Raw genomic sequence first — 27,257 nt, forward strand, 5'->3', positions numbered from 1 at the left:
GGGCTTACAGAGGGAAATACCGAATATCTCCACGTGGACTCCTGGCATAGAGATCACAACCCCACAAACCCTTTGAGGAAGGCATCTTGCTGTTTCTCCTACTACAATTTAATTCAGTGTCTACCCCTGGGGCTCGTGTTGTATATTCTGATACAACTAAATATTTTTTGTTAAAAACGCTTACTTTGTAGCCCTTTTAGATGTGCTATTTAATTTTGTTTTCTTGGGAGAGTGTTTATGTACCACCTCCCATCCCATTTCTGTTCTTCATCTCTTCTACTTCACCTGTTTTCCTATCCTCCCATGCTGGCTGTTCATTGAAGAGGTAGGTCTTTGCTTCTGTCTGCTGAAGACATCATAAAGAAACGGTGCGTTATTGAACATGCACTGACTGCATACTGTGGCGGGCACTGTTCTGGACCTCAGGACAGTCCTCAGCAGTCCACTGGAGTCGGTGCTGTGATTGGCCACATTGTTACACTGTACAGATAGGACAGCTGAAGGCTCTGAGGTTTGGTGATTTGCTCAAGATCATACAGTATCATTAAACTGAAGAATCAGGAAAATTTTGCCTTCGGGACCCTAAGAAGACTGAAAAGAGTACTTGTATGCTAGATTCTAGCTTATTGCCATTAAAAATATATCCTAGCCAGAGGAGTTTGGATTGATTTTAGAATGACTAACTCTGGACTCCATCATCACTGAAAACGGCCTGCAGCGTGACCCAGTACATATTACGGTTGCAGCGGCCTCTGCACTTTGCCTTTAAGTTAGTAGAACTTAGTGAAACTTGTCTTACTGATGTTGTAATGTGTTGCTTAAGGCATGTGTGTGTTTTATATAATATGGAACACGAGTAAATTAAAATTGGATTGAAACCATGGAGGGAGCCCTCCTTCTCCCCTAAGTTTTAGGGAGGAGATAGGCTCACTCCCAGGCAGTAGAGAGATCTGGTGGTCTTGATGAAGCCCTGTCCCCTTTAGGCTAGTGAGGAACCCTCTGACCAGTGCTCCTGGGACTGCTGCTCTTTCTGACAAAGCCCCATGTGCACATACTGTGCCCTGTTTCTAGGGGGCTTTTACCTGCTTCCTTGAGCAAAACTATCTAGCCATAAAGATTTCTAAGGTGATTTTCTATAACCCTTTAAGGCCCTGCTTTTCTCCTAATTTTCAAAGCTTATTACTGTTAATGAACATTATTTTACCTTACTTAAGTAAATCTGGCATTCGAAAAATTTATACAAGGAAATATTAGACATTTTGTACTCACTTCATTAAAGATTATAGCATTTTAGAAATACTTGGCTATGTATAATTTGGGGGTGAGGGGGATCACATCTACTTTGTAAATTGAGACATTCTCTAGTGGTATGTAGCCAAGGCAGTAATTTCACATTATAGCCTGCTGATTGATAATCATAGATATTTTCCTTTTGGATCCTGAAAAGGCCTATGATAGATTCCCAAGACATATGATAATTCTGTAAAATGCATCTGGCTTGCCAAACCAAGATGAAAACATGTCACTCCTTTTGTGGCTGGCAGACTGGAATACTGCAGAGTGTAATTCTTCAAATAATGTGCCAGCCCCACTGACAGGTTGGTCAGAGAATATATCTCCTTTAAAAACAAAACAAAACAACTTAGGAAAAATGTCAACCATTTACAAAAGTAAAATGAGTAAGATAATGAACCTCCCTGCACACATCAGTCAGCTTGAGCAGTGCCGCAACTCGTGGCCAACTTTTTTTATCTCCCTGCCACCCACTTTCCCACCACCCACTATGCCCACTTATTTTGAAGCAAATTCCAGATGCAGTCTCAAGAGGACACTTTCTTAATAGGCTCTCCCTGATGAGTGAATCCCTTTTTCATTTAAGTGGGATTTGGGGATAGATCGGTACAACAGAAGCAAAGCACATTTACTGTTTGAATACTTATAAGGCATTACTATTCTCTCTTGCAGTCAAAGACCCCAGCTTTGGTATTTGAATATATCAATAATACAGATTTTAAGGTGCGTATATGCTTTTTCTTTCTGGCATGGGGTTAACGGGGGATGGGCAGTTGGCAATAAGTACTGTTGATACTCCAGAACCCGAGGGGACCAGGAAATCATTGGTGAGAGTGGGAAGTAATAAATCCGGATTCCTTACCGCATGAGTATAGGGATGCAGAAAGTGGGTAGGGTTTTTGCATTTGGTGAAATTACTCATCACCCTTTGCCTTGCTTACTCTGGGAATAGCTGCTAGGCTGGGTCTAAGTTAATACCTCGTCTGTAACACTCCTGTTTTAGACAGCATGGTTTTAGGGAGATAACTTGATTTGCATAGGAATCTACCCTTGCTGATAGGAAGTGATAAATGGTTACAGGGCTCCTGTGAAAAGAAGCAGTCTGTAGGACTCAAGCTGTCAGAGTGTTGTGTGTTTACCAACACTGTACAAAGCAAATGATCCAGAAAAGCTAGTTAAGTGTCCCTGTGCTATAGAAAAGCCCCATCCAGGATTATTTACATTTCTTATATTTATAATGCGTATTAATTTAGACTTGAAGTGTTCTGAAAGCATGGTTTTAAGCTGGTTTTCCTGAGTTTGTTTTTATTATTGTTCAGACACTACAACCTTAGCTTCTGGTAAGGTTTTAGGGACTAGTTATTCTAGACATGGTAGAACATAATGTGAATCCATGTATAAAAACAAAATAGTGGTGTTGATTTTGAGGGGTCTTTGGAGAACTTTTGGGTGATTATAATCACTCTGTCAGTGAATCATAAGCTTGTGATTTTGTTGTGACGGAAGTTAGGGCCAAAACCACATCAGCAGTTGAAAGATGCTGGTATCAGGAGTGAGGCTTTTGGGTGAAAATAACAACTTTATCTCACATTTAATTTGTCTTAGGTAGTCACTCTAAAACAACTCTGAATTAGGTTAACTAGTGGAAAATAAGTAAACATGGATATTATAATTTGTGAAACAATAAGCAAGTTTTATGTACAGTGTAGCTCTCCCATGTGTAACAAGTTTCCTTGTTAGAGGGACTCCTTAAAGGTGAAGTCAGCAGTGAGCTCTTGGCGGTAGATGTCAGTATATTCGTCAGCCTGCCAGTGTTTAGCTAGTAGAGTTCTCTGCTGATACACATGGCCAGTCACACTTTCGCCATGAGAGACCCGGGTTTATCAAGGTGTAAGTACATGAGTGGGAATGTGTATGCATTTTTTAATGAAACCAAGCATTTTCCTAAATACCAAGTTTAAAAGCTGGTCTAAATGAAACTTCATAGTGAAATACCCTAAGTTTTAAATGTCTCTGCTTCCTTAATGAGTTTTTATCAGTTGTTTGGCCACGCATGTAAAATTTTCACGTCAGCATTTTGTGTTTCTTAAATTGACAACTGCCCTGTGAATTTAACAGCACGCAAAAGATCGGTTTGCAGTAATTATTAACTCCCTGGAGAAATCTTAACTTCTCTTGCATCTTAACTCTCAAAGGGATGTTTTAATGGCACATGTTCTCCAGGAGCTTCCTTGAAAGAGGACATGGAAAATTCATGGTTTTTGAGGCTTGCATATCTGAAAACGTTTTTATTTTATCTTTCCATTTAACGTACTAGCTGTGGCCTAGAATTCTGGGTTGTAACTAATAATTTTCTCAGAATTTTGAAGAGCTTTTTCCAGTATTACCACTGAAGCCGTTCTGGTTTTACCTTATGTGATCTGGTTTGGGTTTTGGTTTTTTCTTTGGACAGCTTTTAGGATTTTCTCTTGAGTCGCAGTCTGTGAAATTTCACAATGATGTTCCTTCGAATCGTCACTTTTATCTTTTGTTCTGGACACTTGCTGGGCTTTTTCCATCTAGAAACTTATGTCCTTCCGTTTTAGAACAATATTTTTAACATTCTTTTGATTTTCTTCCCTTTTCTTCTTTGTTCTCACTTTCTAGAGCTCATTCAAATGTTAGACTTCATCTCTTAGCTCTGTTCTGTTCTCAGAAGTTTTAAAAGTAGTGTCCTGTTCTTTTATGTAATATCTTCTATTTTCTCACCGAGAATGTGTGGATTCCCCCCATCCCACGATGTTTTCTTCTTCATGCTCTTTTCTCGGTTTTTCTTTCAAATGCTTTTTTGTGTGTGTTGTTTTTTGTCTGTGTTACAGTTGTCTGAAATCTCATGGTTTTTGACTGTCTACTCTTTAGAGTCATGAAATGACTGATGACTGCTTGTCAGCCCCTGTCTGGAGGATGCAAGCCTGGCTGCGGGCCTCTTGGCCTCCAGCGGAGGAGCCCCGTGGGCAATGTTAGGTGCGCTTTCATGTAACTCCCCATTTTCAGTGTGGTGGTTTATTTTTTTAAAGATTTTATTTATTTGACAGAGATCACAAATAGGCAGAGAGAGAGAGAGAGGAGGAAGCAGGCTCCCTGCTGAGCAGAGAGCCCGACTCGAGGCTCGATCCCAGGACTCTGGGATCATGACCTGAGCCAAAGGCAGAGGCTTTAACTCATTGAGCCACCCAGGTGCCCCTCAGTGTGGTGTTTTAAACTTGTTTTCCTGTTTTCAGCTGAAATCTGTTGACTCTCTTTCACTGATACCTGGGGTCACTGTGAGCCTTTTTCCGTAGCTCTTCCATGTGAGGTTGTCTGCTTCTGGACCCCCTCTGCTCTTGGCAGAGTTTTCAGCTTTGTCAGTGGACATTTTTGTCTTGCTTCAAAGTGTTGTCATCTCTTCCATTCTCTTAGTTACTGTGAATGAATCCCCCAAGCCTCACTCCTTTCACTGTTCCTGGAGAGGAACTTCAGGAAGATGCAGAGTGTAGGATGTGTTTGGGCTGCAGTGTCACACTGGGGGGCCCCTTGAATGGTCAGGCCCTACCATTTTAATCAGCTTACAAGATTGTTAAATATCCAGATAGTAGATGTGTATTTTGGAAAAGCAGATCATGACAGGATGGTCGTTTTCTGCTCCAGGTAGTATGACAGGCCACAAGTAGGGAAATCAGCTAGTTTAATGTCCTCATGCCCTTCAGGCTTTTTTTATTTTGTCCTGTGTCTATCTTTTTACAAAAGCTTCTTTTTATTTTTTTTCATTTTACTGTTAAGTGTATTAGTAACTGGATTTAAGGTGTCGCTCAGAGGAGGTTTGTCCCAGGTTTAGTATCTGATGAGTCAGCAGTGATAGAACCTGCAGCCTGTTCTTTTCAGCATTTTTTGTATCCATAATTTCCTTCTGTTGTAGACTCCTGATTATCCTAACATCATAAAATAAGTTGGGCAGCTTTTCCTTTCTCTTCTCTCAAAGTTTATATGAAATAGGGATTATCTACTTGTCTTTTGGGAGGAAAGGGAGCCTTTGGACTATCCTTTCCTTTTCAGAATGTATGTACATGTAAGTGAAAGGTTTATTCTGGTTTCTTGTCTCTTCATGAGTTTATTTGGATGGTATCTATTTCTAAAATTGTCCACTTTCATATTTATATAAAGTTATTAATAGAATTCTCTGAGGGCTTAAAGACTGTAATGTGTTTGTAATTATGTTTTCCTTTACATTTCCAACATTATTTGTGCCTTTTGTTTCTTTTTCAAAATTACCAGTATTGCTAGAGATCTCTCTTATTAATACTTTAAGAACGGTTTTTGGTTTTATTGTTCAAATGCTTCTGTTTTTACTATTTCCTCATTTCTGTTCCTGTCTTAATTATTTTTTTTATTCTTCCCTTCTTTGTTCCTAAACTATTTTCTTTCTTGGATTTTCATTGTTTCACCCCTACCTTCTTGAGTGGAAGTCTGCTCATTTCATGTATTTCTGTCTCTTGATTGACGGTAAGTGGGCTTGTAGTCTGTGCCCCCCAAGCACCATCTCAGCTACACATTCCATGGTTATAGAATTCATTTCTGTGTAGTTTTCACGTTAGAAGTACAAATTCCAGGGGTGCCTGGGTCGCTTAGTGCGTTGAGCATTAGACACTTGGCTTTACTTTGGGTCATGGGATGGAGCCCTCCATCAGGCTTGGCGCTTAGCTTGGAGTCTGCTCATCTCTCCCCTCCCTCTCTCTCAAATAAATAAATAAAATCTTTATTTTAGAAAAGAAGAGGTACAAATTCCAAACTTGTGGATTTGGGTCTTTCTCCCCCGACTTTGTACTTTGAAATACTTTAAACCTATTGAAAATTGTAAGGAGTAGCACAGGTAATACCGTCGTGTTTTTCCCCTAGATTTACCAGTTGCTAATAATTACATTTGCTGTTAGTTCTCTTCCCCACCCCACCCCCAATCTCTTTTTTTCTCAAAGTAAGTTGTAGGCATCATGATACTTCACTCCTAAATATACTAGCACTGGAACTGGATAGGACCTTTTCCTACCTGCCAATACTATTAGTACTCTTAAGGCATTTAATACTTCTATGATAATGCCATCTGATACATGGTACAGAGTCCATATTCAAGAGTTTTCTGGTAATTATTGTCATAAGAATGTCCTTCATAGCCATATGTTTGTGAATAATGTGATAAAGGAGCCACATGGTTTTTCAACAAAAATATTCTTTCATTGTTGATTCCTGATTTGGCTGCACTGTGTCTCGAGGAACATGACCTGCATAATGTTCGTTATTTGGACTTTGTTGACAGTGGCTTTGTGACTTTAGTGCATGGCCATTTTTAATATCAAGCTTGTTAATTCAATTCAGATCTTCTATGGCCTTCCTCATTTTTCCCCTTGATACTTCGTTTTATGGTGGAGGTACTGATTTGGTTGGTTTTTGCCTTGGAATTATCAGTTATGCTTCCTATGTATCAGAGCAGTCATAAAAGGTACATCGTGACATTTACCAAAAAAGACAAACTTCTGAACAAAGGAGTAGGAAAAGCCAGTCTCTCTAATGGTTGAAACGAACAGTTCCAGAAAACTCTCAAACTTGACATTTTCTCAAGGAAGCTGAAATATAGTTGTGGCAGAAAAAGTTTCTACTGAGACATGCTTCTCAGTTTTCTATGCTTTTGGAAGAATGTAAATTAAAATATACATTTTAATTTTTGTAACATTATAGTGATACAAAATATATCATCTGGACATTATAAAGATTGGTAAGGGATCCTGAAGAGGGTCCGTTTGAGAAGATGGTAGACCCATACTGCTCTGTGGAGAATTTCTAAATCACTCCCAGAGAGGTGGGCCTTGACTAGCTGATGTCTTGAGGCCTTGTTAATGCTTATAGTAGTTTGATGTGGAAAGGATCTTCTTTGTAAGACATGTTCCAGTGATTGGTAATAACTTTGATTTTCTTGATTAATGATTTGTTCTGCTTCTGTAAATTTCTAAAAATATTGACCTTGATTTTATTCTGGATCTTGGGGATTACGTTTTAATGCCAGTACTGGTGACAACTACATTAAGCACCTTTCACACTATATATCCCACTGCCTCTGCATTTTCTTCTCCCTCTTTGGGGACCACTGGGACTTCTGGGCACCGACTGAGCTGTGTGTGTGAGGGAGTCTGCAAGCTCTGTGTGCAGGGTGAGAGTTTGCTGTGTCTGTGATTCCCACATGTGGCTGGGAACCTTCTTGAGCTGCATAGCCCTCCTGAATGACAGTCCTTGGGTTGATCATGATGCAGCCGAAGTACACCCACAGTCTCTGAGGACCAACAAGTATACAGTGAGAGTGAGGCCACATGGGGCCATTCCGTTCTGGGTGGCAGTTTTAGACCAAGGAGGGTCTGAGGCAGTTGACCAAATTGCCATTTTTCCCGTTGTCCTCCTCAGACTTTTTGAGGTTAATAAAAAGTCCCAGGATATTTCCACTTTGGGCCTCTTGAGCCGTCCTGGAGTAGGTCTGATTTCTGAGAAAATGCCAGTGTGTTTGAGGCTTTGGAACCAAGCTAGGATTGGTGAATAGTTTCTTCCTCAGCACCTTTGTAATCTTCTGGGAAGCATAGGCTCGTTTTGCTTTTGATAAGTCATTTATTTCATGAAAATATAAGCAAAGCTAACTTCCTGCCAACACTTTGCACTTGGTTGGTTAACAATGTTCTCCACATAGCTGGCCAAGAAGAATGAAGGGAAAGTGTGGTTCTTGTGAAATTTCCCTTTATAACTCATCATGGACTCTTCACACTTAAGTTTCCTGGAAGGTAGTTTTAATTTTGTTCCATTGACTGGTGAATGTTATCAAAGACAAATATTTATCGATTGCCTTCTGGATGCAAGCTGAGAACCACCATTGATGGGGTGGAATATAGACCACATATGCTCCTCCTTTGTCGTGTTGTCTGAGCATTTAGCATATGGACCAGGTTGTACGGTGCCCCTGGCATGCTTGGAGGAGGGGAAGCAGAGATCCTGAGTCAGCCAGTTGGCGACTAACCACCAGCCACAGTACCCTTTTCTTCCCTACCATGTGTGTCCTGATATGTGGGGGCGCTGGTGTGGGACTTGGAGTGCAAGCAGGGTGGAGCGGCCTCTTGTTGCTCACAGCTGAGTGAGGTTATCTTGAGAACCTCAGGTTGCTGCCAGTACCTGAGTGGAGAACATTAACTTTGGGGACACGGCTGCTGTCTGTGTCCTCTGAACACTGCAGAGGACAGTAAATAGCCAGAAGGTTCAGAGAAGGAAGGGACACCTGTCAGCTGTCTTGACTTGCAGGCTAAGGGAGCCGGGTGGGATCTTCTAGGTTTGTGGGGAGGTGGGGACGCTGGAGAAGGAAGAGTCGAGGGGGCCAGCAGGTTCGTTTGGTTGGGGTTGGTGACCCCCACCTGCCCCAGGGTGGCAATAGAGACAGAGCTGCAAAAGTTGGAAGAAGCCAGACTGTGGACCCTGGCAAGTCTTGAATTTTAGGCCCAGGTGGTAAAATGTTACAGGTGTAGTTTGGGCTCCTCCTACCCAGAGCTCCTGAGAAATGAGAGTGAATGTCAGCCTGTCATTTGGGACTTCATAATGTATTAGACCTAACCATTATATTCATTTGTTGTTTTATATTACATAAAATTGATACTGGTTGGAGTAGCTAGAAATATTATATTGGCAGCCCAAGAACATATATTGTTAGGCCTTAACACCATTTACACAGATGCTTTGTATAGATGCCACATGATAGGAGAGGAAAGCCTTCCACAGATAAAGGTCCAAGTGATAAAACAGCCCATATTTGTTCTCTGGAAAGAAAATAGTCCAACCCTCTGCAGGTTAGAAAATGCTCACTTCACTTTCATGGCCTATTTATTGACTTGGGGTTCAACTTGGCACCGTATCTGGGAGCGATCTCCTTAATTCTCAGAGGAGGAGCTGATTTGACACCCAAAGAGATAGTATCTTCAGCCTGCATCTGTGCATCCAGGCTGTTGGTGTGCTGGCCCAGAAGTCTTCCATGCAGTGCAGAGCTGCAGGAGAGCAGAACACTTAAGTGCTTGGCTGCTCCGCAGCCAAGTCCCACCTGAGCAGGAGAGATGGTACCCTTGTTCCTGAGTGTAGCTCCTTCCCAGCCCAGACACCACCAGTGGACTGGTCTGTATGGGCTTACGCCCTCTGCTGCCTGAGGTTGATGAAGGTAAATGTTTTTACTAAGCTAGAGGGAGAACTACTTTTATTTAACAAGGGAAATTTGAGAAAGAAGCTAAATCCTGGTGGTCTTAGAAGATACTAAATTTAATTCTTGGCAAATTGTTTATCTTTTTGAACAGGTAGTGTATTTACATGGATCTAAAATATAAAATGGTATGCAGTGAAAAATCTCCTTTATTTCACTGTGCTCCTGCTGTCCATCCCCCCCCACATATATATGAAGCCGTGTTTTATTTATGTCTTTATATCATTCCTGTAACTACAGACAAATAGAGATGTGTAGTTTTGCTCCACACAGACACATCGTATAGGCTGGTCAGTGCCCCTTTGAGAGCTCTCCTCTGTTGCCGGAGTCTTCCAATAAAGAAATAAAATATGTTTAATAAAGTTGTGCTGACTGGGGCACCTGGGTGGCTCAGTGGGTTAAAGCTTCTGCCTTCAGCTCAGGTCATGATCTCAGGGTCCTGGGATCGAGCCTCGCATCGGGCTCTCTGCTCAGCAGGGAGCCTGCTTCCCCCTCTCCTCTCTCTCTCTGCCTGCCTCTCTGCCTACTGGTGATCTCTGCCTGTCAAATAAATAAATAAAATCTTTAAAAAAAAATAAATAAATAAAGTTGTGCTGACTAATTTTGTAGAAAGTGCTACTTGTGACTGATGGGGAACATATGTACTTGGAATTGATTACCTAAAATAAAAGTGTTGGTATAGTTTCTGATGAAGGTTTGTGATGATTTTAATGAACCTGGATGTATTAATGCTACTCTGCCTCTTAGAAATGGAAATTTAAAAAATAAAAAAGAGCAGACTCCCAGTGGATGTGCCTTTTGTCCCAGTATGAGAACTCTTTGTTTGTTCTTTTGGCCTGGAATCATTTTCAGTACCTGTCTTTCTTCTTTTTTTTTTTCTCTCTCTCTCTCTCAACTCCCCTACTCCTTTCTTAAGTCTCTTACCATCTCCAAGAGCTAGAGCAGTCATTTTCCTCCTGTTTCTTTTTCTCTTTTCTTTTTTTTAAGATTTTATTTATTTATTTGACAGAGAGACAGCAAGAGAGGGAACACAAACAGGGGGAGTAGGGAAGGGAAAAGTAGGTTTCCCACCGAGCAAGGAGCCCAGTGTGGGGCTTGATCCCAAGACCTTGGGATCATTACTTGAGCCAAAGGCAGACGTTTAACAACTGAGCCACCCAGTCATCCCTTCCTGTTTCTTTTTGAGCAAACACACTGCGTTGCCACTTTTTACCACATGGGCCAATGAAGTTCTGATCTCCACTCAGAACATAGTTCTCTAACGGACACTGTGCTGCTCCAGTGGGGTTAGTTTGAAGTGTAGTAAGAATATGAGGATGGTCAGACAACTTGGACTTCATCTCCACAATAATGTAATTTGAGGTGTTGAAATCATGGAACATTGAACAAATTTTTTAAAAGATCCAGGTTGAATTAAATGTTTCTCTCCCTTGGAATTCCTCCTCCCACCCCCAACAAAGGCAGAAGTATTACACCCTTGCCCTTGGCCTTTATCCCCATTTGTTCCAGACAGGTAGTAGAAAAAAGTTCTGGGGTTCTTTAGGACTTAAGTAATAAGTTTACAGAGAATGATGAGCAGTATTTGGGATGACAAGATGCGATGAGACTTAATTAACTTTCTCTTTTCTGAAATCTGTTTCAGCAACTTTACCAGATCCTGACAGACTTTGATATTCGGTTTTATATGTATGAGCTACTTAAGGTAAGTGGCATTCATATGCAGTGAATTTTTTCAGGTATATTCGTTAAAGAAGTTTCAGAGAGGACAGAGAACTCAGGAAGACTCTTTCTTGATACTTAGAGAATTTCGTGAAATGTTTGTTTTTGTTTTTTTTAATTTTTTTTTAAGTAGCCTCCACACTCAACTAGGGCTTGAAATCATGACCCTGAGATCTAGAGTCGCAGGCTCTACTGACTGAACCAGCCACGTGCCCTAAGGGATTTTTTTTTGCTTCTCTTTTAACCTACATTGAGATCTCTGTCGTGGGATCCTTACATAGGAACTTTCCAGTGGAACTGAGAAAGGTGGCCGAGTCAAGAGATAACAGGAATCAGAACCTCCTTCTTTGTAGCTCTTGTTGGCCCTTGGATTTTCTTTTTGCTGTTTAATTAACACTGTTAGTTTTCATGGTATAACATGTCACCCAGAACTTAACACTTTTTAAAAAGTAATTTATTTTTTCTCCTAATTCTATGGGTTCCTGGGTGAATCTTCTGCCTGGGTCAGCATGACTGGGGCACACTGGTCGAGGATGGCCTCATTCACATCTCGGGGGTAGCAGCTGGCATAGCCAAAGCCTCGTTCTACAGAGGTGTTAGTCTAAGCTGCTTCTTCCTGTGGTGGCCTCGGTTCCTACTTCCATGAGAGGGCAAAGTTTGATGTGTAAGCGCTTTTCAAGCCTCTGCTTTAATCATTGTCTCCTAATGCCCTATTGGCCAAAGAAATCCTGGCCAAGCCTAGATTCAAAGAATGGGGAAGTAGACTTCGCCTTTTGATGGGCAGAGCATTGAAATCACAGTCTGGAGGGACGTGCGTGCTGGGAGGTAGGCCTCTGTGGCCATCTTTCTCTTGCCATCACTCACAATCCCCTTCCCAGCCTACCCTCCAGCCTTGACTGATGTGTACACGCATGGAGAGGTGATGGCGGGTTGGGGGTTTGGGGGTGGGGCAGTGGCCCTCTAGCTGTCTTAGTAATCTGCCAGGACGGAAATTTTGAAACATTACTGGTTGATGGAGGAATGGTCTTTTTTAGTTTTAGTTTGTCTAGATGAACACTTAGGTAAAGAATTCTAAAATGGCTTATCAAATGGAATAGACCAATGGCTCCTAAGTAGTTTTGAGTCATGGATCACTACGAATCTAAAGAGAACGTATAAACTCCCCCTGAAATACATGTATAAATATACAGTATTACATGAAGTTTTATGGGGGGTGTGGATCTCAATTTAAGAACCTCTGAGAGATAGAGATGACTGAGTTATTAGCATTATTGAAGAAAATTGCCAAGAGGAGTTTAATGGGATTGTGAACAGTTACTTGAACAAAATCCCTTGTTTAATTAAAGCTAAGCTTTAGGGAATGGGGGTTTGGAGAACTAGCTTGTGAGGTAAATGTGTTTTCTTAGAAGCGCTTATACAAACCACTTTTCATTAGTACCAGGGTGGCCAATTTTCTAAGAGTCCACTCTTAAAACTAATGGGTCTTTCTTTTGCCAGTAATATCAGAAGCATGTGAAGGTAGAGCTTGCTTTATCACACCTTTCTGCATGTCCTCTCCAGACCAGAATGGAAGGTGTCCATGGGGAAGAGGTTTGCAGTGTTGTGCTCTTAAAAGCAATCTGCTAGCTCCTTCTCTGGAGGTGCTTGCCGGAGAACCCAGTGCATCCACCCAGTGAGAGCAGCAATCCAAATCCAACAGTTGGTTATTTTTTTTTTTTAAGTAAGGTATTAAGATTTTGTGGTTTTCACTTAGCACACCAAAGATGAAGATTTAAACCTAGTACAGCTGTGCGTAAGTCATGGGAAGACATCCCAATGATGCAGGTCTTCACAGGCGGGTCATGTAGATGGTACTGTGTGTCTGATATCCCTTCTGCTTTCTGGAGGTAACAGCTAGCCAGTAAGGGCATTCTTTCTGCTAATGAGGCACAGAACCCCAGACGAAGTTTGAAAAATGTTTTTCATGCTGAATGGTCAGATAATACCAGATTTTGAAACTGAAATAACTCCCCCAAGGAATTTAAAAGCATGTCAGTGACTCCACAGGGAGTCTGACTAGTGAACTTGGCAAAAGAGTTAATTCCCTTACTGTCCTTGTTCAGCCTCTGCTCTCCTTAGGTTTTTCTTACACCCCAGGTATTATGGTCCTAATTAGTTCATTCCTTTGGGCAAAGACTAGGCAAAATAACAGAATCGATACTTGCTGAATTTTTTCTTTGGGGTAATAAAATGGGGATTGAGGAAGAGGAGATCTTCAGCTTCACAGAAAATGTCAAAGAAACTGAGGCTAGGGCTATTGAGTGGTTGCTGGGTACACAGTGCAGTCTCCCGATTCAGATCCAGGGAGGTGTGTCCTCAGGAGCCCTGGTTTCAAAAGACACTGCCACAAAGCCATTGTAGAATCTTGCTACACCTGTTGTTGTGAAGCAAAACAAAGAGAAAAATTAAATTGAAGTAGAACTTCTATAAATGAATAAATCTTAAGCGTACAGGTTTTTGGGTTTTTACATAAGTGAAACCTTCACCCAGATCTATATGGTACTGTGCTGCCCAGTATAGTAGCTGTTGCCCACAGGGAGCTCTTTAATCCATGCCTTAATTGCAGAAGCCGTATTTCAGTGTTCAGTGGCCTCCTGTGGCTAGTGGCTACTATATTAGTGCAGCTGTAGAATATTCCTGTCATTACAGAAAGTTCTATTGGACAGGTCTGGTAGAGAATATTAACAAATACCCCAGAAGGTTCGCATATGCCCCTTCTCTTCAGGATCCCTTTTCTGAAGATGCTTGTACCACCATAGTTTAGTTTTGTCTGTTTTTTAAATTTTTTTTTTTTTTTTTTTTTTTTTTTTTACTTGACAGACAGAGATCACAAGTAGGCAGAAAGGCAGGCAGAGAGAGAGGAAGGAAAGCAGGCTCCTGCTGAACAAAGAGCCCGATGCGGGGCTCGATCCCAGAACCCTGGGATCATGACCCAAGCCGAAAGCAGAGGCTTAACCCACTGAGCCACCCAGGCGCCCCTTGTCTGTTTTTTAACCCTCGTATATTAAGCATCGTATGCTATCTACTTCTTTGTGTCTGGAGAAAGCAGAATTTGTTTATTCCTGGAATGCTGATCCTAGAGCTCATTCTCTGACCTAGTCCAGTGGTTCTCAATCAGGTCAGTTTGGCAAAATCTGGAACCATTTTTAGTTGTCACAATGGGGAAGAATGTAACTGGCATTTGGTGGGAAGAAGCCAGGGATTCTGTTAAACATCCTGGCGTGCACAGGACAGCTCTCCCCGCCAAGAATTACCCCAAGTCCCAGGTGTCCAAGATGTCAGCAATGCCAAGTTGGAAAAACCCTAATCTTGTCTTGTAGAAAACTCCCCTAAAAGTACTCAGTGCCAGGCACATAGTAGGAAGCACGAGATGATGGGTTGCTATGATTCTTATTACCTAAGGAGGAAATCATGGCAGTCAAGTAGGCTGCAGTGCTTTGAAGACAAGCCAGAAGGCCTAATTTAAAATGTGTGAGAATAGTTACTGTGTTCAGAAAGGAAAAATTAGAAGCAAATTTTTGTATTATCTAAAACAAACAAGGCACCCAAAGAAAAAAATGGTAAAAGATAAAAATGACAAAAAAAAAAAAAAAAAGTTTTGAATCAGTATTTATCCAAAGAAGATGCAGGATGACCACTAAGACTCAAAAAGATGTCCTCTTAAAAAAAAAAAGATGTCCTCTTGATCACCCATTTAGGAAATACAATTCAGATCCACGTGAGGGCCCACGTGAGGGCCCACGTGAGACCCTCCAGAAAGGCGCAAATCCTGAGGATGAACCAGTGACAAGTTGTTGGCAAGAAAGTGATGAAACCGGAACCTTCATACGTGACTGCTGGGGATGTAAAATGGAGCAGGCACTTTGGAAAACGATCAGGCAGACTTAAAAAGTTCAATGTAAACTAACAGACAGCTCAGCGCTTCCACCCTCAAGAATCCGTGTAAGAGCAATGAAAGCCTGTGTCTTCTCAGAGACCTTTACGTGAACATGCATAATCAGTGTTCTTTGTTTAGCCCCAGACTGGAGATAACCCAGATGTCCGTCAGCTAGGACAGCCCTGCAGCGGATTACTACTCAGCAACACAGAAAGGACAGAGAGGAGTCTTGGCAACATTATGCTGAGGGAAGGAAGGCAGAGTACTATATATTGTATTATCTCACTTTAAAAATGCCCAGAAAAGGCAGTTCGGCAGTAACAGCAGGTTTGTGGTTACGGCTGAGGTAGGGGCAAAGAGGAGTGGGGACCGATCACAGGCAAGCTGACAGGGAATTCTTGGGATGGTGGCAGAGTTCCAAGACTGGATTGTGGTGCCGGTCGCACAACTCTGTGAGTGTACTAAAGGAAATCACGGACTTCTATGCTTAAAATCGTATCTGCGTGGCATCTGTCTTGTAGGGAGCAATATCTTCCCTTAGAGTAAAAATAGAACTCTTAAAGGCCCCTGGCTTAGGGGTTGTTTGTAAAAGAAAATATTAATACTAGAACACTCGGTCCATGTTGAACGACACATCTTCATTCCCACAGTGACTCTTGCGTGCCATTTGAACCACTGTGAGAGGGGACTCTGGTGAGTTTCCCAGATCTGGTTTTAAACCCATCAAGCTAGACCAACAGATGAGTGTAGGATTTTTAAATCTAGGTGGCTGGTGAAGTGCTATCTACTAACACCTAGGTAGGAAGCGTCTCCCTGACCCCTCCCTCACAGAGCCCCCTCTCCACCAGCTGCCGGCATAGGGTGCCCCCAGAGCAAGGGGAGCCTTCTGAAGCATGCCTATTCTTCTCTCTCACAGACCGTAAGCTGCTCTTTGGGAGAGTGCATCCAAGCCAAGCTGTCACAAATAATAAGAATATGCTTGCATCGCGGTTGGTAGATGGTTTGCTTACTTTTCTCTGTGCTTTCTTGTCTAATAGGCCCTGGATTACTGCCACAGCAAGGGAATCATGCACAGGGATGTGAAACCTCACAATGTCATGATAGATCACCAGCAGAAAAAGGTACCATTGCAGCCAGGCAGCGACAAGGCTTTCCGTGGAAGGCCTAGGGCAGACGCAGCGCTGGCCAGTACCCAGGTGGTACTGCAGACCCATTTACCGCTGTCTTTGGCAGACTTCTGTTACTGTTCCCTCTTCAGTCTCTGGTGTTGCTGTCTACTTTGCATAAGGTCTACGCAAGGAAAGTAGGCAGCCGAGCCTCACTGTCGTCCCATGTTTACTTCGGTCATGGTTTTCCAGAGGGCCATGCAAAGAAACTCCAGCTGATGGTTTCTCCTCATTTTAATGCCTGGCCTTACGAGTACACTTGGGTCTCTCCTATTTTCGATATCTGGTTCTAGTTGTCCCTGATAGGTGAGTGGACGAATCCACTGCTAGGAGATGAACGAAAGGCTGGAGCAGTGCTTCAAGCCGGGAGTGGGGCCTGTGTCCCCAACCCTGTCAGTCGTGGCAGCTGTTATTGACGGAGGAGTGTGTTATATATGCCAGCGAAATGGACAGAGTCAAAGGCTTAAGCTTGACTGATCTGAAGAGAATGAAAAAACAGGATCATTTAAGTTTTAAAAAAGAAAAAGCAAATAAGATTCTGAGTGCTCTGCTCTAGAAGGGACCCTTCCACTGTTGCTGAAAGTGTAATTTTTGCTAGCATTTTTCATGTGGCCCACATAATTGTTAACTGATGTGATGTGGCCTTGTTCTAAGGCATGGGCATCTGGAATCACTCCTTTACGTGTTTGATTTCTGTCATGTTTGTAGCTGCGACTGATAGACTGGGGTCTGGCAGAGTTCTACCATCCTGCTCAGGAGTACAATGTCCGTGTAGCCTCGAGATATTTCAAGGGCCCGGAGCTCCTTGTGGACTATCAGGTAAAACTCCTAGCCAAGCATCTCCCCCGCCTTTGTGTGTTTTCTTAGAGCTTCTCCTCCTTTGTTCTTTGGATACATTCAGAACCAAGCCTGAAGTGTTAATTTCAGACTTTTCTCAGTAACTTTTTTTTTCTTTGAATTCTAAAATATACGCCAAGGTCAACTAAAGACTAAAAATCCAGATCAGAGAAATGCATTTATAACACCCTTCACTGACAGGCTGACCTTATTTCCCCAGATGTATGATTACAGCTTGGACATGTGGAGTTTGGGCTGTATGTTAGCCAGCATGATCTTTCGAAAGGAGCCCTTCTTTCACGGACAGGACAACTACGACCAGGTGAGCAAACAGTGACTGGCTCTTCCCCATGTGGGGCAAATGCCAAGAAAATGGAGTCCTATGACAGGGATGTTGTCCTCAAGCCGCTAAGTGTCACTTAGTGTCTGCACAGAAGTTTTCCTTCAGGGTAGAGAATTGTATGACCCTTTGTGGTTACCAGGTCCCCAAATGTAGAGACAGATAAAACTCTCTAATGCGCAACTTCCAGAGAGAGTCCTGTGAAGAAGTCGGGCAGCCCTTGTCTAATAAAACCAGACTGTAGTCATTAGACTGTGATGTCCCCAGAATTGGTCAGCTTCTGGAAGATTATTGTCGTAAGTTGTTACCATTTTAAAGGCGGTTTGGAAATTTGTGTTCTGTGACCATCATGTCCTGGGGTCTGCTGCCTGTGTGCCCCAGGCTTCAGCCTGCATCTGGTCCCTGGGAACCCAGGGGTGTGGAAGTCCCCAGTGCCTTGGGATCGTGTCCTCCCAGGCCTGCAGTGAGCTCTGTGCTCAGTGATTTGGTCAGTTTGTTTTGTGTTTCAGCTTGTTCGCATTGCCAAGGTTCTGGGTACAGATGAGCTGTATGGGTATCTGAAGAAATATCACATAGACCTAGATCCACACTTCAACGATATCCTGGGACAGTAAGTAAGAGAGGGAGAGAGAATGAGAGTTTTAACTTACCCTATTTCAGAACTGGGAATGTCGCTGAAATCACTTGCTAATCATAGCAAAATTGAAACCTCCTCTCTTTTTTGCCTGTATTTTTTTTTTTTTAACTTGCTTTGAGGTATCTAGGCATTGTTTACATGTGTCTTCTGGTCACTGTACTTCTCTAAGAGATAACCTGTCAGTAGAAAATGGAAGACAAAATCCTATTACAGGAAAAAAGCTTTCTGATACAGCATATGCTTATTTTAATGGAAAAATCTTAGAAAGCTGTGTTTCTTCTTTGAGTAAGAGCTTTATAGTTTTTTCTTTTTCTGTGTAATGGATTTTTACAAGATAGCAAATTTTGGGGCACCTGGGTTGCTCAGTGGTTAAGGCCTCTGCCTTCGGCTCAAGTCATGATCCTGGGGTCTTGGGATTGAGCCCTGCATCGGGCTCTCTGCTCAGCGGGGAGCCTGCCTCCTCCTCTCTCTCTGCCTGCTTCTCTGTGTACTTGTGATCTCCATCTGTCAAATAAAATAAATAAAATCTTTAAAAGAAAAAAAAAGATAGCAGATTTTAAAGCATATTTGCAGGTACAGTGCAATAGAATTGAAAAGTAAATGCATTGGGGCATCTGGGGGGCTCAGTGGATTAAGCCTCTGCCTTCAGCTCAGGTCATGATTTCAGGGTCCTGGGATCGAGCCCCACATCGGGTTCTCTGCTCAACGGGGAGCCTGTTTCCCTCTCTGTCTCTACCTGCCTCTCTGCCTGCTTCTGGTCTCTCTGTCAAATAAAGAAAATCTTTTAAAAAAAAAAAAAAAAAAGGAAAGAAAGAAAAGTAAATGCATTGGCAATTTTCAGTGTTTTATGGAGCCTCTAGATTTCTGAGGTTGGCTCTCTAAATATTTCTGCTGAACAAAAATAACTCCATCACCTCTGTGCCTCACCAAATGGACTAAAAGCCTGATGCGTAAGAGGTGATCTAGGAAGGTGCCACAGATTGTAAACGAGACGTCGAAGTTTTTGCTCCTTTTATTTGTCAGAGAGCACGGTTTTTGTTTCAGGATGCTGCGAATGTCCCTGTGGGGGGTGGGGCAGATATGGTGAGAAAGGGATTGAACGAGATTGAAATCAGTGCAGTAGTCTAAGATTTTGTTGCCTTTAGCCCTAGTAACATCAGGAGTCTTGTTGAATAGAATCTCGGTACTAACGCTTCCCTTTCCTTCTCAGACATTCACGGAAACGCTGGGAAAACTTTATCCATAGTGAGAACAGACACCTCGTCAGCCCCGAGGCTCTAGATCTTCTGGACAAACTTCTGCGATACGACCATCAACAGAGACTGACTGCCAAAGAGGCCATGGAGCACCCGTACTTCTGTGAGTCTCCCGGGGTATAGTTTATTACAGGAGAAATAGTTGCTTATCTTTGAGGCCAGTCAGAATTCTAGCTGTTAGGATTGAATCATCCATGGAATTTGGCCTCATTGGTTCTCGACTGTTGAGACAGTTTTGCAGTTCCGTTTCTTGGTCTGCAGGGTGTTTGCTTGTCCGCTCCCTTAGTTCTCCTTGAGTCTGGTCTGTGGACCATTCCCTGTGGCCCTGAGTTGGGAGATCACGAGCACCTGAACATTGTTTTCAGATATATACAATTGTGTGGGACCCTAACCCAAGATACCTTCCCCTCAAAAAACAAGTAGTCTAAAGTAATAAGGTGACTGTGGTATATTTTTAAAGAAGGAAATGAGTTAAATAAATAGAAGGAATTTGAGAAAAGGAAAGCAGGTGTGGAAAGACCTCACTAAAATCCCACTTCAGTTAAAGAATTTTGGGGCCTCCCTTCATAGTGTGGGTATGGATTAGTGCCTGGGTTGCTTATTGTCTGCATGTGTACCACCCTCCCCCACAATACGGGAGGTCTCAAATAAGCTTTCCTCTTAGTTGCTGGCAACATGAGATGATATGGTCCAGGCACAGGAGACTGGGGATAAAGGTTACAGGACCTGTCTAAGCTCACTCTCTGAATCAAGAAAAAAACCTTCAGCCTGTCTATTGGGTTGGCCAGTATGCTATCTTACTTTCTTTTCTTCCCTTCTAGAGATTAAGCAAATCTTACCTGTATTATACAATTCTTGAACCAGCTGGCCTGTAAGCATTAGTGGACAACAAATTGGAAAGGTTTTACCCTTCAGCCTTCTGGACCTCAGATAAGCACAACGCAGGGGTCCCTCTTTCCAATTTCTGGCACAGGAAGCTATTTTCACCCTCTGAGTTAGAGTCAGTTAAGAATTCTGATGTTTGTAATACGTGATTAATGATCTGTCTACTTTTCTGAATACACATCTTCTGTTTAAAAAAAAAATAAAAAGTGTTTCAAATGACTGTTGCTTAAAATTGATAGGTCTTCTAATGGCTCTTTTCATTCCTTTGCTCCCAAGTGCTCATTACTGCCCATGATTTGAAGAAATTGGGGGTTGGACCTGACATTAGTATTCAAGGAAAATAACACATAAGAAGATTAGTAGTGATTTTGAACAGTGGGAAGTCAATGTTTGTGGACCTCTGTTTTCCAAGAGTCTCCGTAGTTGAACTTGCCCTTTGAAGGAAGTGCAGGAACTGACTAGAAGAGCAAATTCCCCTGATTAGTTTTCAGTGTCTGATTTTTCTCTAACCTTAGTTCTGTAATTTCTGTTGTCCTTCTGACCCTGGCTTTCCCGTCAGTCGTCCGGCTCTCTCTACCCCACTGCAGAAGGGGGATTGTCATGATGGTGCCTCCCATGGTTTCCAGCCCAGATTTGGCTGACTTCCATCCTGTTTTCTTGCAGACCCCGTGGTGAAGGAGCAGTCCCAGCCTTCTGCAGACAATGCTGTGCTTTCCAGTGGCCTCACGGCAGCCCGGTGAAGACTTGGAAGGCGACGGGTAATGCGGCATTGATGCTTGCCAATAAAACCAACCAACCAAACCCAAATCTTGAAGGAAAACTACAATGTGATAAAAAGAAATTCTAGTCATTCCTTCTAAATGCAAAGAAGAGTAAAGACCTAACTGTCTGTCAAAAAGAAAGAAATCCCCCAGTACTAGTCTACAGGGAGCTGCCGTTGTGGCGGCAGGATGATGCCCATAGTTCAGGATCTGAGGGAACGCTCCCTTTGGAATGCATGGGAGAGACTCGGAGTTGTTGTCCATTTACCTTTATTTAACAGGAGGCCACTGTTGAATTAACCCGTTCAGTCAACAAGCTCTGAATATCTGACTTCCTATCTATTCCACTGTGGTCTGGGTTTCCTTTGGTGTGAGATTCAGGCTCAAGATTTAGCAAAACGTCAGCAGTCTATACTGACACACCAGCCTCATTTATGAAAAGGAGATATTAAAACAGTGACAGTATTTTTTTTTAAAGCTCTTTTACAAATTCATGTTTTATGTATTTTTTTATGACATGAGCTCTCTGGGAAATGTACCTCACCCCTGCAGTTTTCTTCTAAATGTATTCATTTGGGAGCACACTGCAGGCGCTCACAAGAGGCCCCTTTGCCATCAGCAGGCATCACTTGAAACCTTGTGACGCCGTGAACAGGTCCCTCTGTCTCATCAGAAGTTTGATGCGAAGTGCATAACTTGGAGCTCACTGTAACCTTTGTTGATTTACCTAACCATAAAATCTTGTTGCTATTTTTTCCGTGTAGCCTTTTTTTTCTTTTTGCAGCCTTGTAAGGAAAACCTCACCATTTCCCAGCACATACATCCCTGTGTGTGCACCTGTTTTCATGCACCTCCCTGAAATAGAGACTTTTTGGTCATAACCATAATGAAAGCTGGAAAGTAGGTCTTTAGGCAGGTTGGGGAATGAGGGTAACATCCTATTAGAATGTATTTAGGAAAAGACCTATTGAGTGAGAAAATGTACTCTTCCCCCACCCCCCACCCTTTTTGCCTTTTTATCCCCATGAGAAGCAATTTCCCTCTATAATCAGGGTAAGCTGCATTTGGAAGCTCCAAGAGGTCATATGTGAACGTGATGGCAGAGCTGTCCTTCTCACGGGCAGGGACTGGGGTTGTGTGTGCAGGGCCAGCCCATACCCCGGTGACGGAGCAGTCATCATCTGGCGAGCCTGGGGGGTGGGTTGGAGCTCCTGGAGTCAGTGTCAAAGCTCGGGATCCATTGTGCCAGCCTTCGTATTAGCAAAGGAAGCTGGATTCTGTTTTAAAAAGTAAACAGGCTGATTTCATTTTGGGGACTTGTCACCAGTCTGGTTTGCAAGCAGTCTCCTTCCCCAGCTGCAGAGCCATGCCACAGCTGTGGGGACTTCGAGCTAGGCTAGAGCTCGAGGTGTCAACCCACATCAGACTGTAGGATTTCTTTATTAACTATTTAATAATGCCATACATTTTTATAAGGTTAGATTGTTTGTTTGAAAACATCTGTTTACATTCCGTATTCCAATAAAATCGTATTGGTATTGGTAGCAGGTCCTATCTCTATATGTAGATTGTATTTTTGTCGTTTGGTTGGTGGGAATTTAAAATGCAAATAAAACTCTTACTAGAGTTGACGTTACAGATTGAAAATTAAAAATAAGACCCCAAAGCCAGGAAATGCATTCAGTTAAGATTCTCATACCAATACTACCTGCCTATATTGCACACTCTGTATATTGATGTATGCATTTGTTCTACCTGAAAACGGAAGCCAAGGCATGAGCTCTCAGCTGCACCTGTATTCGTATGTCAGGCATGGAAGCCTTCTGATGTGCCCTTCTAGGCAGCGCTGTTGGTAATTATCAGGGAGATGTGCCGCTGTGTGTCTTTTTTACCCCCTACCTCTCACCTCCTCCTGTCATTCTTGCCCACCCTTGTTTTTTTTTGTTTTTGTTTTTTGTTTTTAAGTTGCCTGTCTGGACCAGGCAGGAGGAGTGTACTGGAGGGTCTTGATGAAGTAGTAACCCCATTTCTTTTCCTTGGGTTCCCCAGACGCAGTGAAATTATCTGGAGGAGTATAGTCAGGTGATGGACGTACTTCTGCCTCTCTCCGTTGATCATGATTTAGTCAGTGCAGACACAGCTAAGCTGCCTATTCTGACTCTGTGACTGCGGCTCTGACACAGGAGGAATTCTTTTTATGCATAGTTTACTTTTCCACCACCTATGCTTTTCACTTCTTTTCCTACCTTAGACAGTATGACTGAGTTTAAAATGCCCATCGCTTTCTGAGTCTGGTCTTGACAACTAACTGGCTGGCTGGCTATAGGTTCTTTCCCAAATTGAAGTGAGTCCAGTCCTAACCTTTTCTCTTACCCATCTACACACCCATTTTGTGGCCAGATGAACCTAGCTCCCTGGAGATTTCCGCATACTTAACCTGGCTTAGGAGATGGTCATGAAAAGTTCCCAGAGTGGGGGGCGTGGGCAGGGAAAGAAGATGTGTGAGAGAGAGAGAGAGAGAGAGAGAGAGAGAGTGTGTGTGTGTGTGTGTGTTTGAGTGGGAGTCTGCTCTTAGACTCAGCTGTGGTATATTTACCCACCCAATATCCTGTCTGGTCAGCAGATTATTTCTTAAGTTCATCTCAGTATTTTTGATTAGCCATTTTGTTTGCTTTGTTACTTTATAACTGGTTAAAAGTGCCTACGATAAGGACTTAGTTATTTCCTAAAGAAAAGCAAAAAATGTGGGGAACAGGGTAGTGTTACACTATCATCTCAGGTCCTGCCTGTGTTCAACGACATAGGCCTGGTATGGTGAGAACAAAATGTTCCTTTGCCAAATACATATCAGTCTGTCAGGGCTGATGGGCCACAAGTGAGCATAAGTGCGAGGCTTGGCTTCAGCTGACAAGTCCCATGGCGAGAGCAGAACTGATGAGATGCCCAGTGATCTTTTCACCTGCAGCTTGCTTGCAGTTCACTCTCCCCTGGATCGTATCAGCTGCCCGCTCCTGTCCCATCACTGGGAGGGGACTAGGTGGGAGAAGTCAAGTGGACAGCGCAGACCAAGCATTCCTGGGTCTTCTCACCAATGACAGCAGTGCCGATGGTGGCTCTCTGAGGCGCCTGCACACCGGCCGCCGCACCGGGTTGAACAGACATCCTCTAGCACGTCGCTGCTCCCGGGGCTCAAAGCTGCTGTGCTCCCTTGCAGAGAAGGAAGGGACTCAGACTACTTGGCTGGAGAAGAGCTTATAATCCTTGGGGGCTCAGGCAGGAGGTGGTTAAAAGAAAGGGAACCAATAAGAAAAACAGTCAAAGGGTGGATCTTGAGGAGGGAGCATGACTTCTTGACAAAGTTCAGGGACACCACCTTCACGAGCTGGAATGGTGTCCTGAGATGGTCACGGAGCCTGGAGTGGTTCCAGCGGGACTGGAAGTGGTGCCCTCCAGGCAGATGCTGAGTCCTAGAGAGAGCTGGCGGCCGTGGGTCTCGGTCCACACCTACTCAGGGAAATGACTTAGGTTCTCCCAGGTGCTGTATTAAGGATGGAAGCAAAATTCTTTGGGGAACACAAGCAGCAATTGGAAGAATTTTTTTATATGCACTGAAATGGTTCTAAGAGAGCCCACTTGGCCGTTTCCCTTAATGCCAGTTCAGACTGCACGATTTGTTTAGAAACCTGTGTTACTGCATGAGCACCCACAGGATAAAGCAAATTTCCCTCCTACAAATAAGTAGGGGTGGATCATAATGGAGCAGAGTCAAGGTCATTGAACTCTAAGCCCTTCCAAAAGCAAAAGCAGGGTCCACAGGAGCGTATGAGAAGCCAGAGTTGGTCAGAGAGCTTAATCAACCTAAGATGGCCTAACGTCCTGCTTTTAAAAAACTAATCCCAGGGTGGGAGTGGGGGAGGGGAGGTGGCAGTAAAACATCTGGCCAAGAAAACCAGTAATAACGTATACTTCTGAGCTCTATGGATGTGATCATGGAAACGACTACGAGCAGGTGCCGTGGAGGCTGGGGAAAGTGATATGTGATGGGTTATACAGCTGATGAGCTGAGTACTTCTGTGTAGAGACTCAACAATGTGCTACAAATGTGATACTTAATCCTGAACTGCATGTATTGGGGATTGTTCCAAAAAAATAATAACTTTCATTGAATCAATAAATTAACAGTTTTGCACTTGCTGGCTTTTCTTACTGTAAATGGTGACTAAGAGGTTGGGACAGAAATCTTGCCACCCCCTGGAAAGCTTGGATAAATCTTCAAGACCTGTGGAGCCAACCATTTCCTTCTGTTCGCAGAAAAGCACCACTGCCTGGGTTGTGATCTTTGCCAAGTGACCACTTCTGACACACTTGGCCACCTCTTTATCACTGGATGACTGATACAGGACTGATGTGCTGCTGCCCTTAGTGGAAAGACAAATGCATGTTCAGTCTTGTTTTCATAAATAAAAATGTTGACAACCACCAGCTTCCCAAGCGGGAGACCAGCCACTGCTATGGGGACCTTAGGCTTGTGTTTCCTGTGTCTTGGGGGAGAGGCGGGGTACACCTTGAACTGCGAACATGGGTGTATGGGCGATGCAGTGGATCCCTACCTTCAGTCCTATGAGGTGGGGCCAGAGTGGGGTCCCAGTGGGGCGGTTGTGGTTCCTTGGTACTCGCTTCCGCCTCAGGTACCTGCTTCTGGGATGGGCCCATTTCAGTGCCCGACTCACCTCTGTGGCAGAGTGCTCTGCGTTGATGAACATCTTCCTGCTCGCATTCCGTGCATCACAAGCAGGCACACGCTATTGTGCATCTGCATTTGGCAGATGGTGGTGTCTTTAATTAGCGTGCTTCTCCCTGACGGATCCCTCTGTGGCGCTGGACGCTTGGAAATCAGTTGCCAAAGTGCTTAAAGGCAAATAGGCCTTTCTTTCTTAGCCTTGCGCGCCATGTGGCCTTTCTCAAGAACATAGGATCTCCCTTCCTTGACCCAGGGAAAGTTTTCATGAAATGATGTTTCTGTGACTGCTTCCCGGGGGCATAGTCCTTTCTCATTGCTGTAGTGCCCATCTCTGAGCACTGCTTCTAGAGTTCTGCCGCTGGCTTCTTACCGCCCACACCACTGTGCTGGACATGGAAGGAGAAACGGGGTTTTCAGGCCATGCCACACCGCTGCTCCCAGGGGAGAGTTAAAAATATTTGAGCTCCCTTTTTGCTCTTTGTTTGTTAGTGGACTCGGCGCTTCCCCAGCGTAAATACAGTCATCTGATTATTAGTCCTGAGGTGTCCTCAGTGAACTGGGTCAGGGCTGATGGGGATCTGGAGTTGGACTGCTGAGCTTGTGGCTCGGCTGTCAGAGAATGGTCCATGGTGGAAGCCAATGGTGCTTCCAAATCTGTGTTCCGGACCCAAGAGGTGGGAAAGAGGCCTGGGGAACACGTGCCATGTCCAGAGCTTTCCCCTTGCTCTCCCAGAAGGCCATGCCTAAGACCGCCTCTGTGAGTGGCGATCACAAGAGGAAGGAAGAGGGTATTGCTGAAACCTGAGACCATAAAGTTAGCTCTTACTAGGTTTTCCACTGAGTGGCATGGGAAAGTCCAGCTTGCACACTGCTCCCAGCACTCTTACAGAGAAGGAAGCCGCAGGCAAGTGAAGGCCTGTCCTCACTCCGGGTCAGATTGATTAATGCCGTCTTTCCCCTCCTCCCATCTCTTTCCCCAGGTCTGTTGCGGTTCCTCCCACTTTTCCATAAGCAGAACAAGAACCAAATCAAAACGTCTTAACGTGTGTAGAGAGATCACGTTCCGTGAGCAGACACAAAATGGTGGCAGGTTTGGCCAGCACGAACCAGACCAACTGAAGGGGCAGCCCACCACCGTATATCAAACCTCACTTCTGAATGTAAAAGGTTCATACGCCTTTGGCTTCCTGTTGACTTCCTCCTGACCCAGAAAGCATGGGAAATGTGAAGGGTATGCAAAATGGTCGTGGGTTACTGTTGCTCCCCTGCTCCCCCTTGACTCGGCCTGTGGCCACCAGCAGACCACGTTAACTAGCCGACCACAGACTCCACAGTGGGGGTACGGGGGCAATCTACGGCATGACGGGCAGTTACATATTATAATTTTAAAAGTATATATTATTGAATAAAAGGTTTTAAAAGAAA

The 27,257-nt window shown here is 43.6% G+C and overlaps 1 protein-coding gene across 2 annotated transcripts in view; it reads left to right on the plus strand.

The window, feature by feature from the left end:
- CSNK2A2 (casein kinase 2 alpha 2) overlaps nt 1-27,257 on the plus strand; it is a 38,625-nt gene extending 11,368 nt beyond the window's left edge. The window contains exons 4-12 of one of the 2 annotated variants that reach the window (XM_082712408.1): nt 1,966-2,016; nt 11,217-11,276; nt 16,247-16,330; nt 17,084-17,194; nt 17,433-17,534; nt 18,062-18,162; nt 19,400-19,548; nt 20,994-21,088; nt 26,813-27,257. In XM_082712408.1, coding sequence (XP_082568534.1) covers nt 1,966-2,016; nt 11,217-11,276; nt 16,247-16,330; nt 17,084-17,194; nt 17,433-17,534; nt 18,062-18,162; nt 19,400-19,548; nt 20,994-21,070 — 735 coding nt within the window. In that variant the 3' untranslated portion in view covers nt 21,071-21,088; nt 26,813-27,257. The remainder of the gene's footprint in view (nt 1-1,965; nt 2,017-11,216; nt 11,277-16,246; nt 16,331-17,083; nt 17,195-17,432; nt 17,535-18,061; nt 18,163-19,399; nt 19,549-20,993; nt 21,089-26,812) is intronic. The other variant, XM_082712409.1, reaches the window with a different exon arrangement.

The sequence above is a fragment of the Mustela nivalis genome, assembly GCF_964662115.1.
Source record: "Mustela nivalis genome assembly, chromosome: 18".
Taxonomy (NCBI): Eukaryota; Metazoa; Chordata; class Mammalia; order Carnivora; family Mustelidae; genus Mustela; species Mustela nivalis.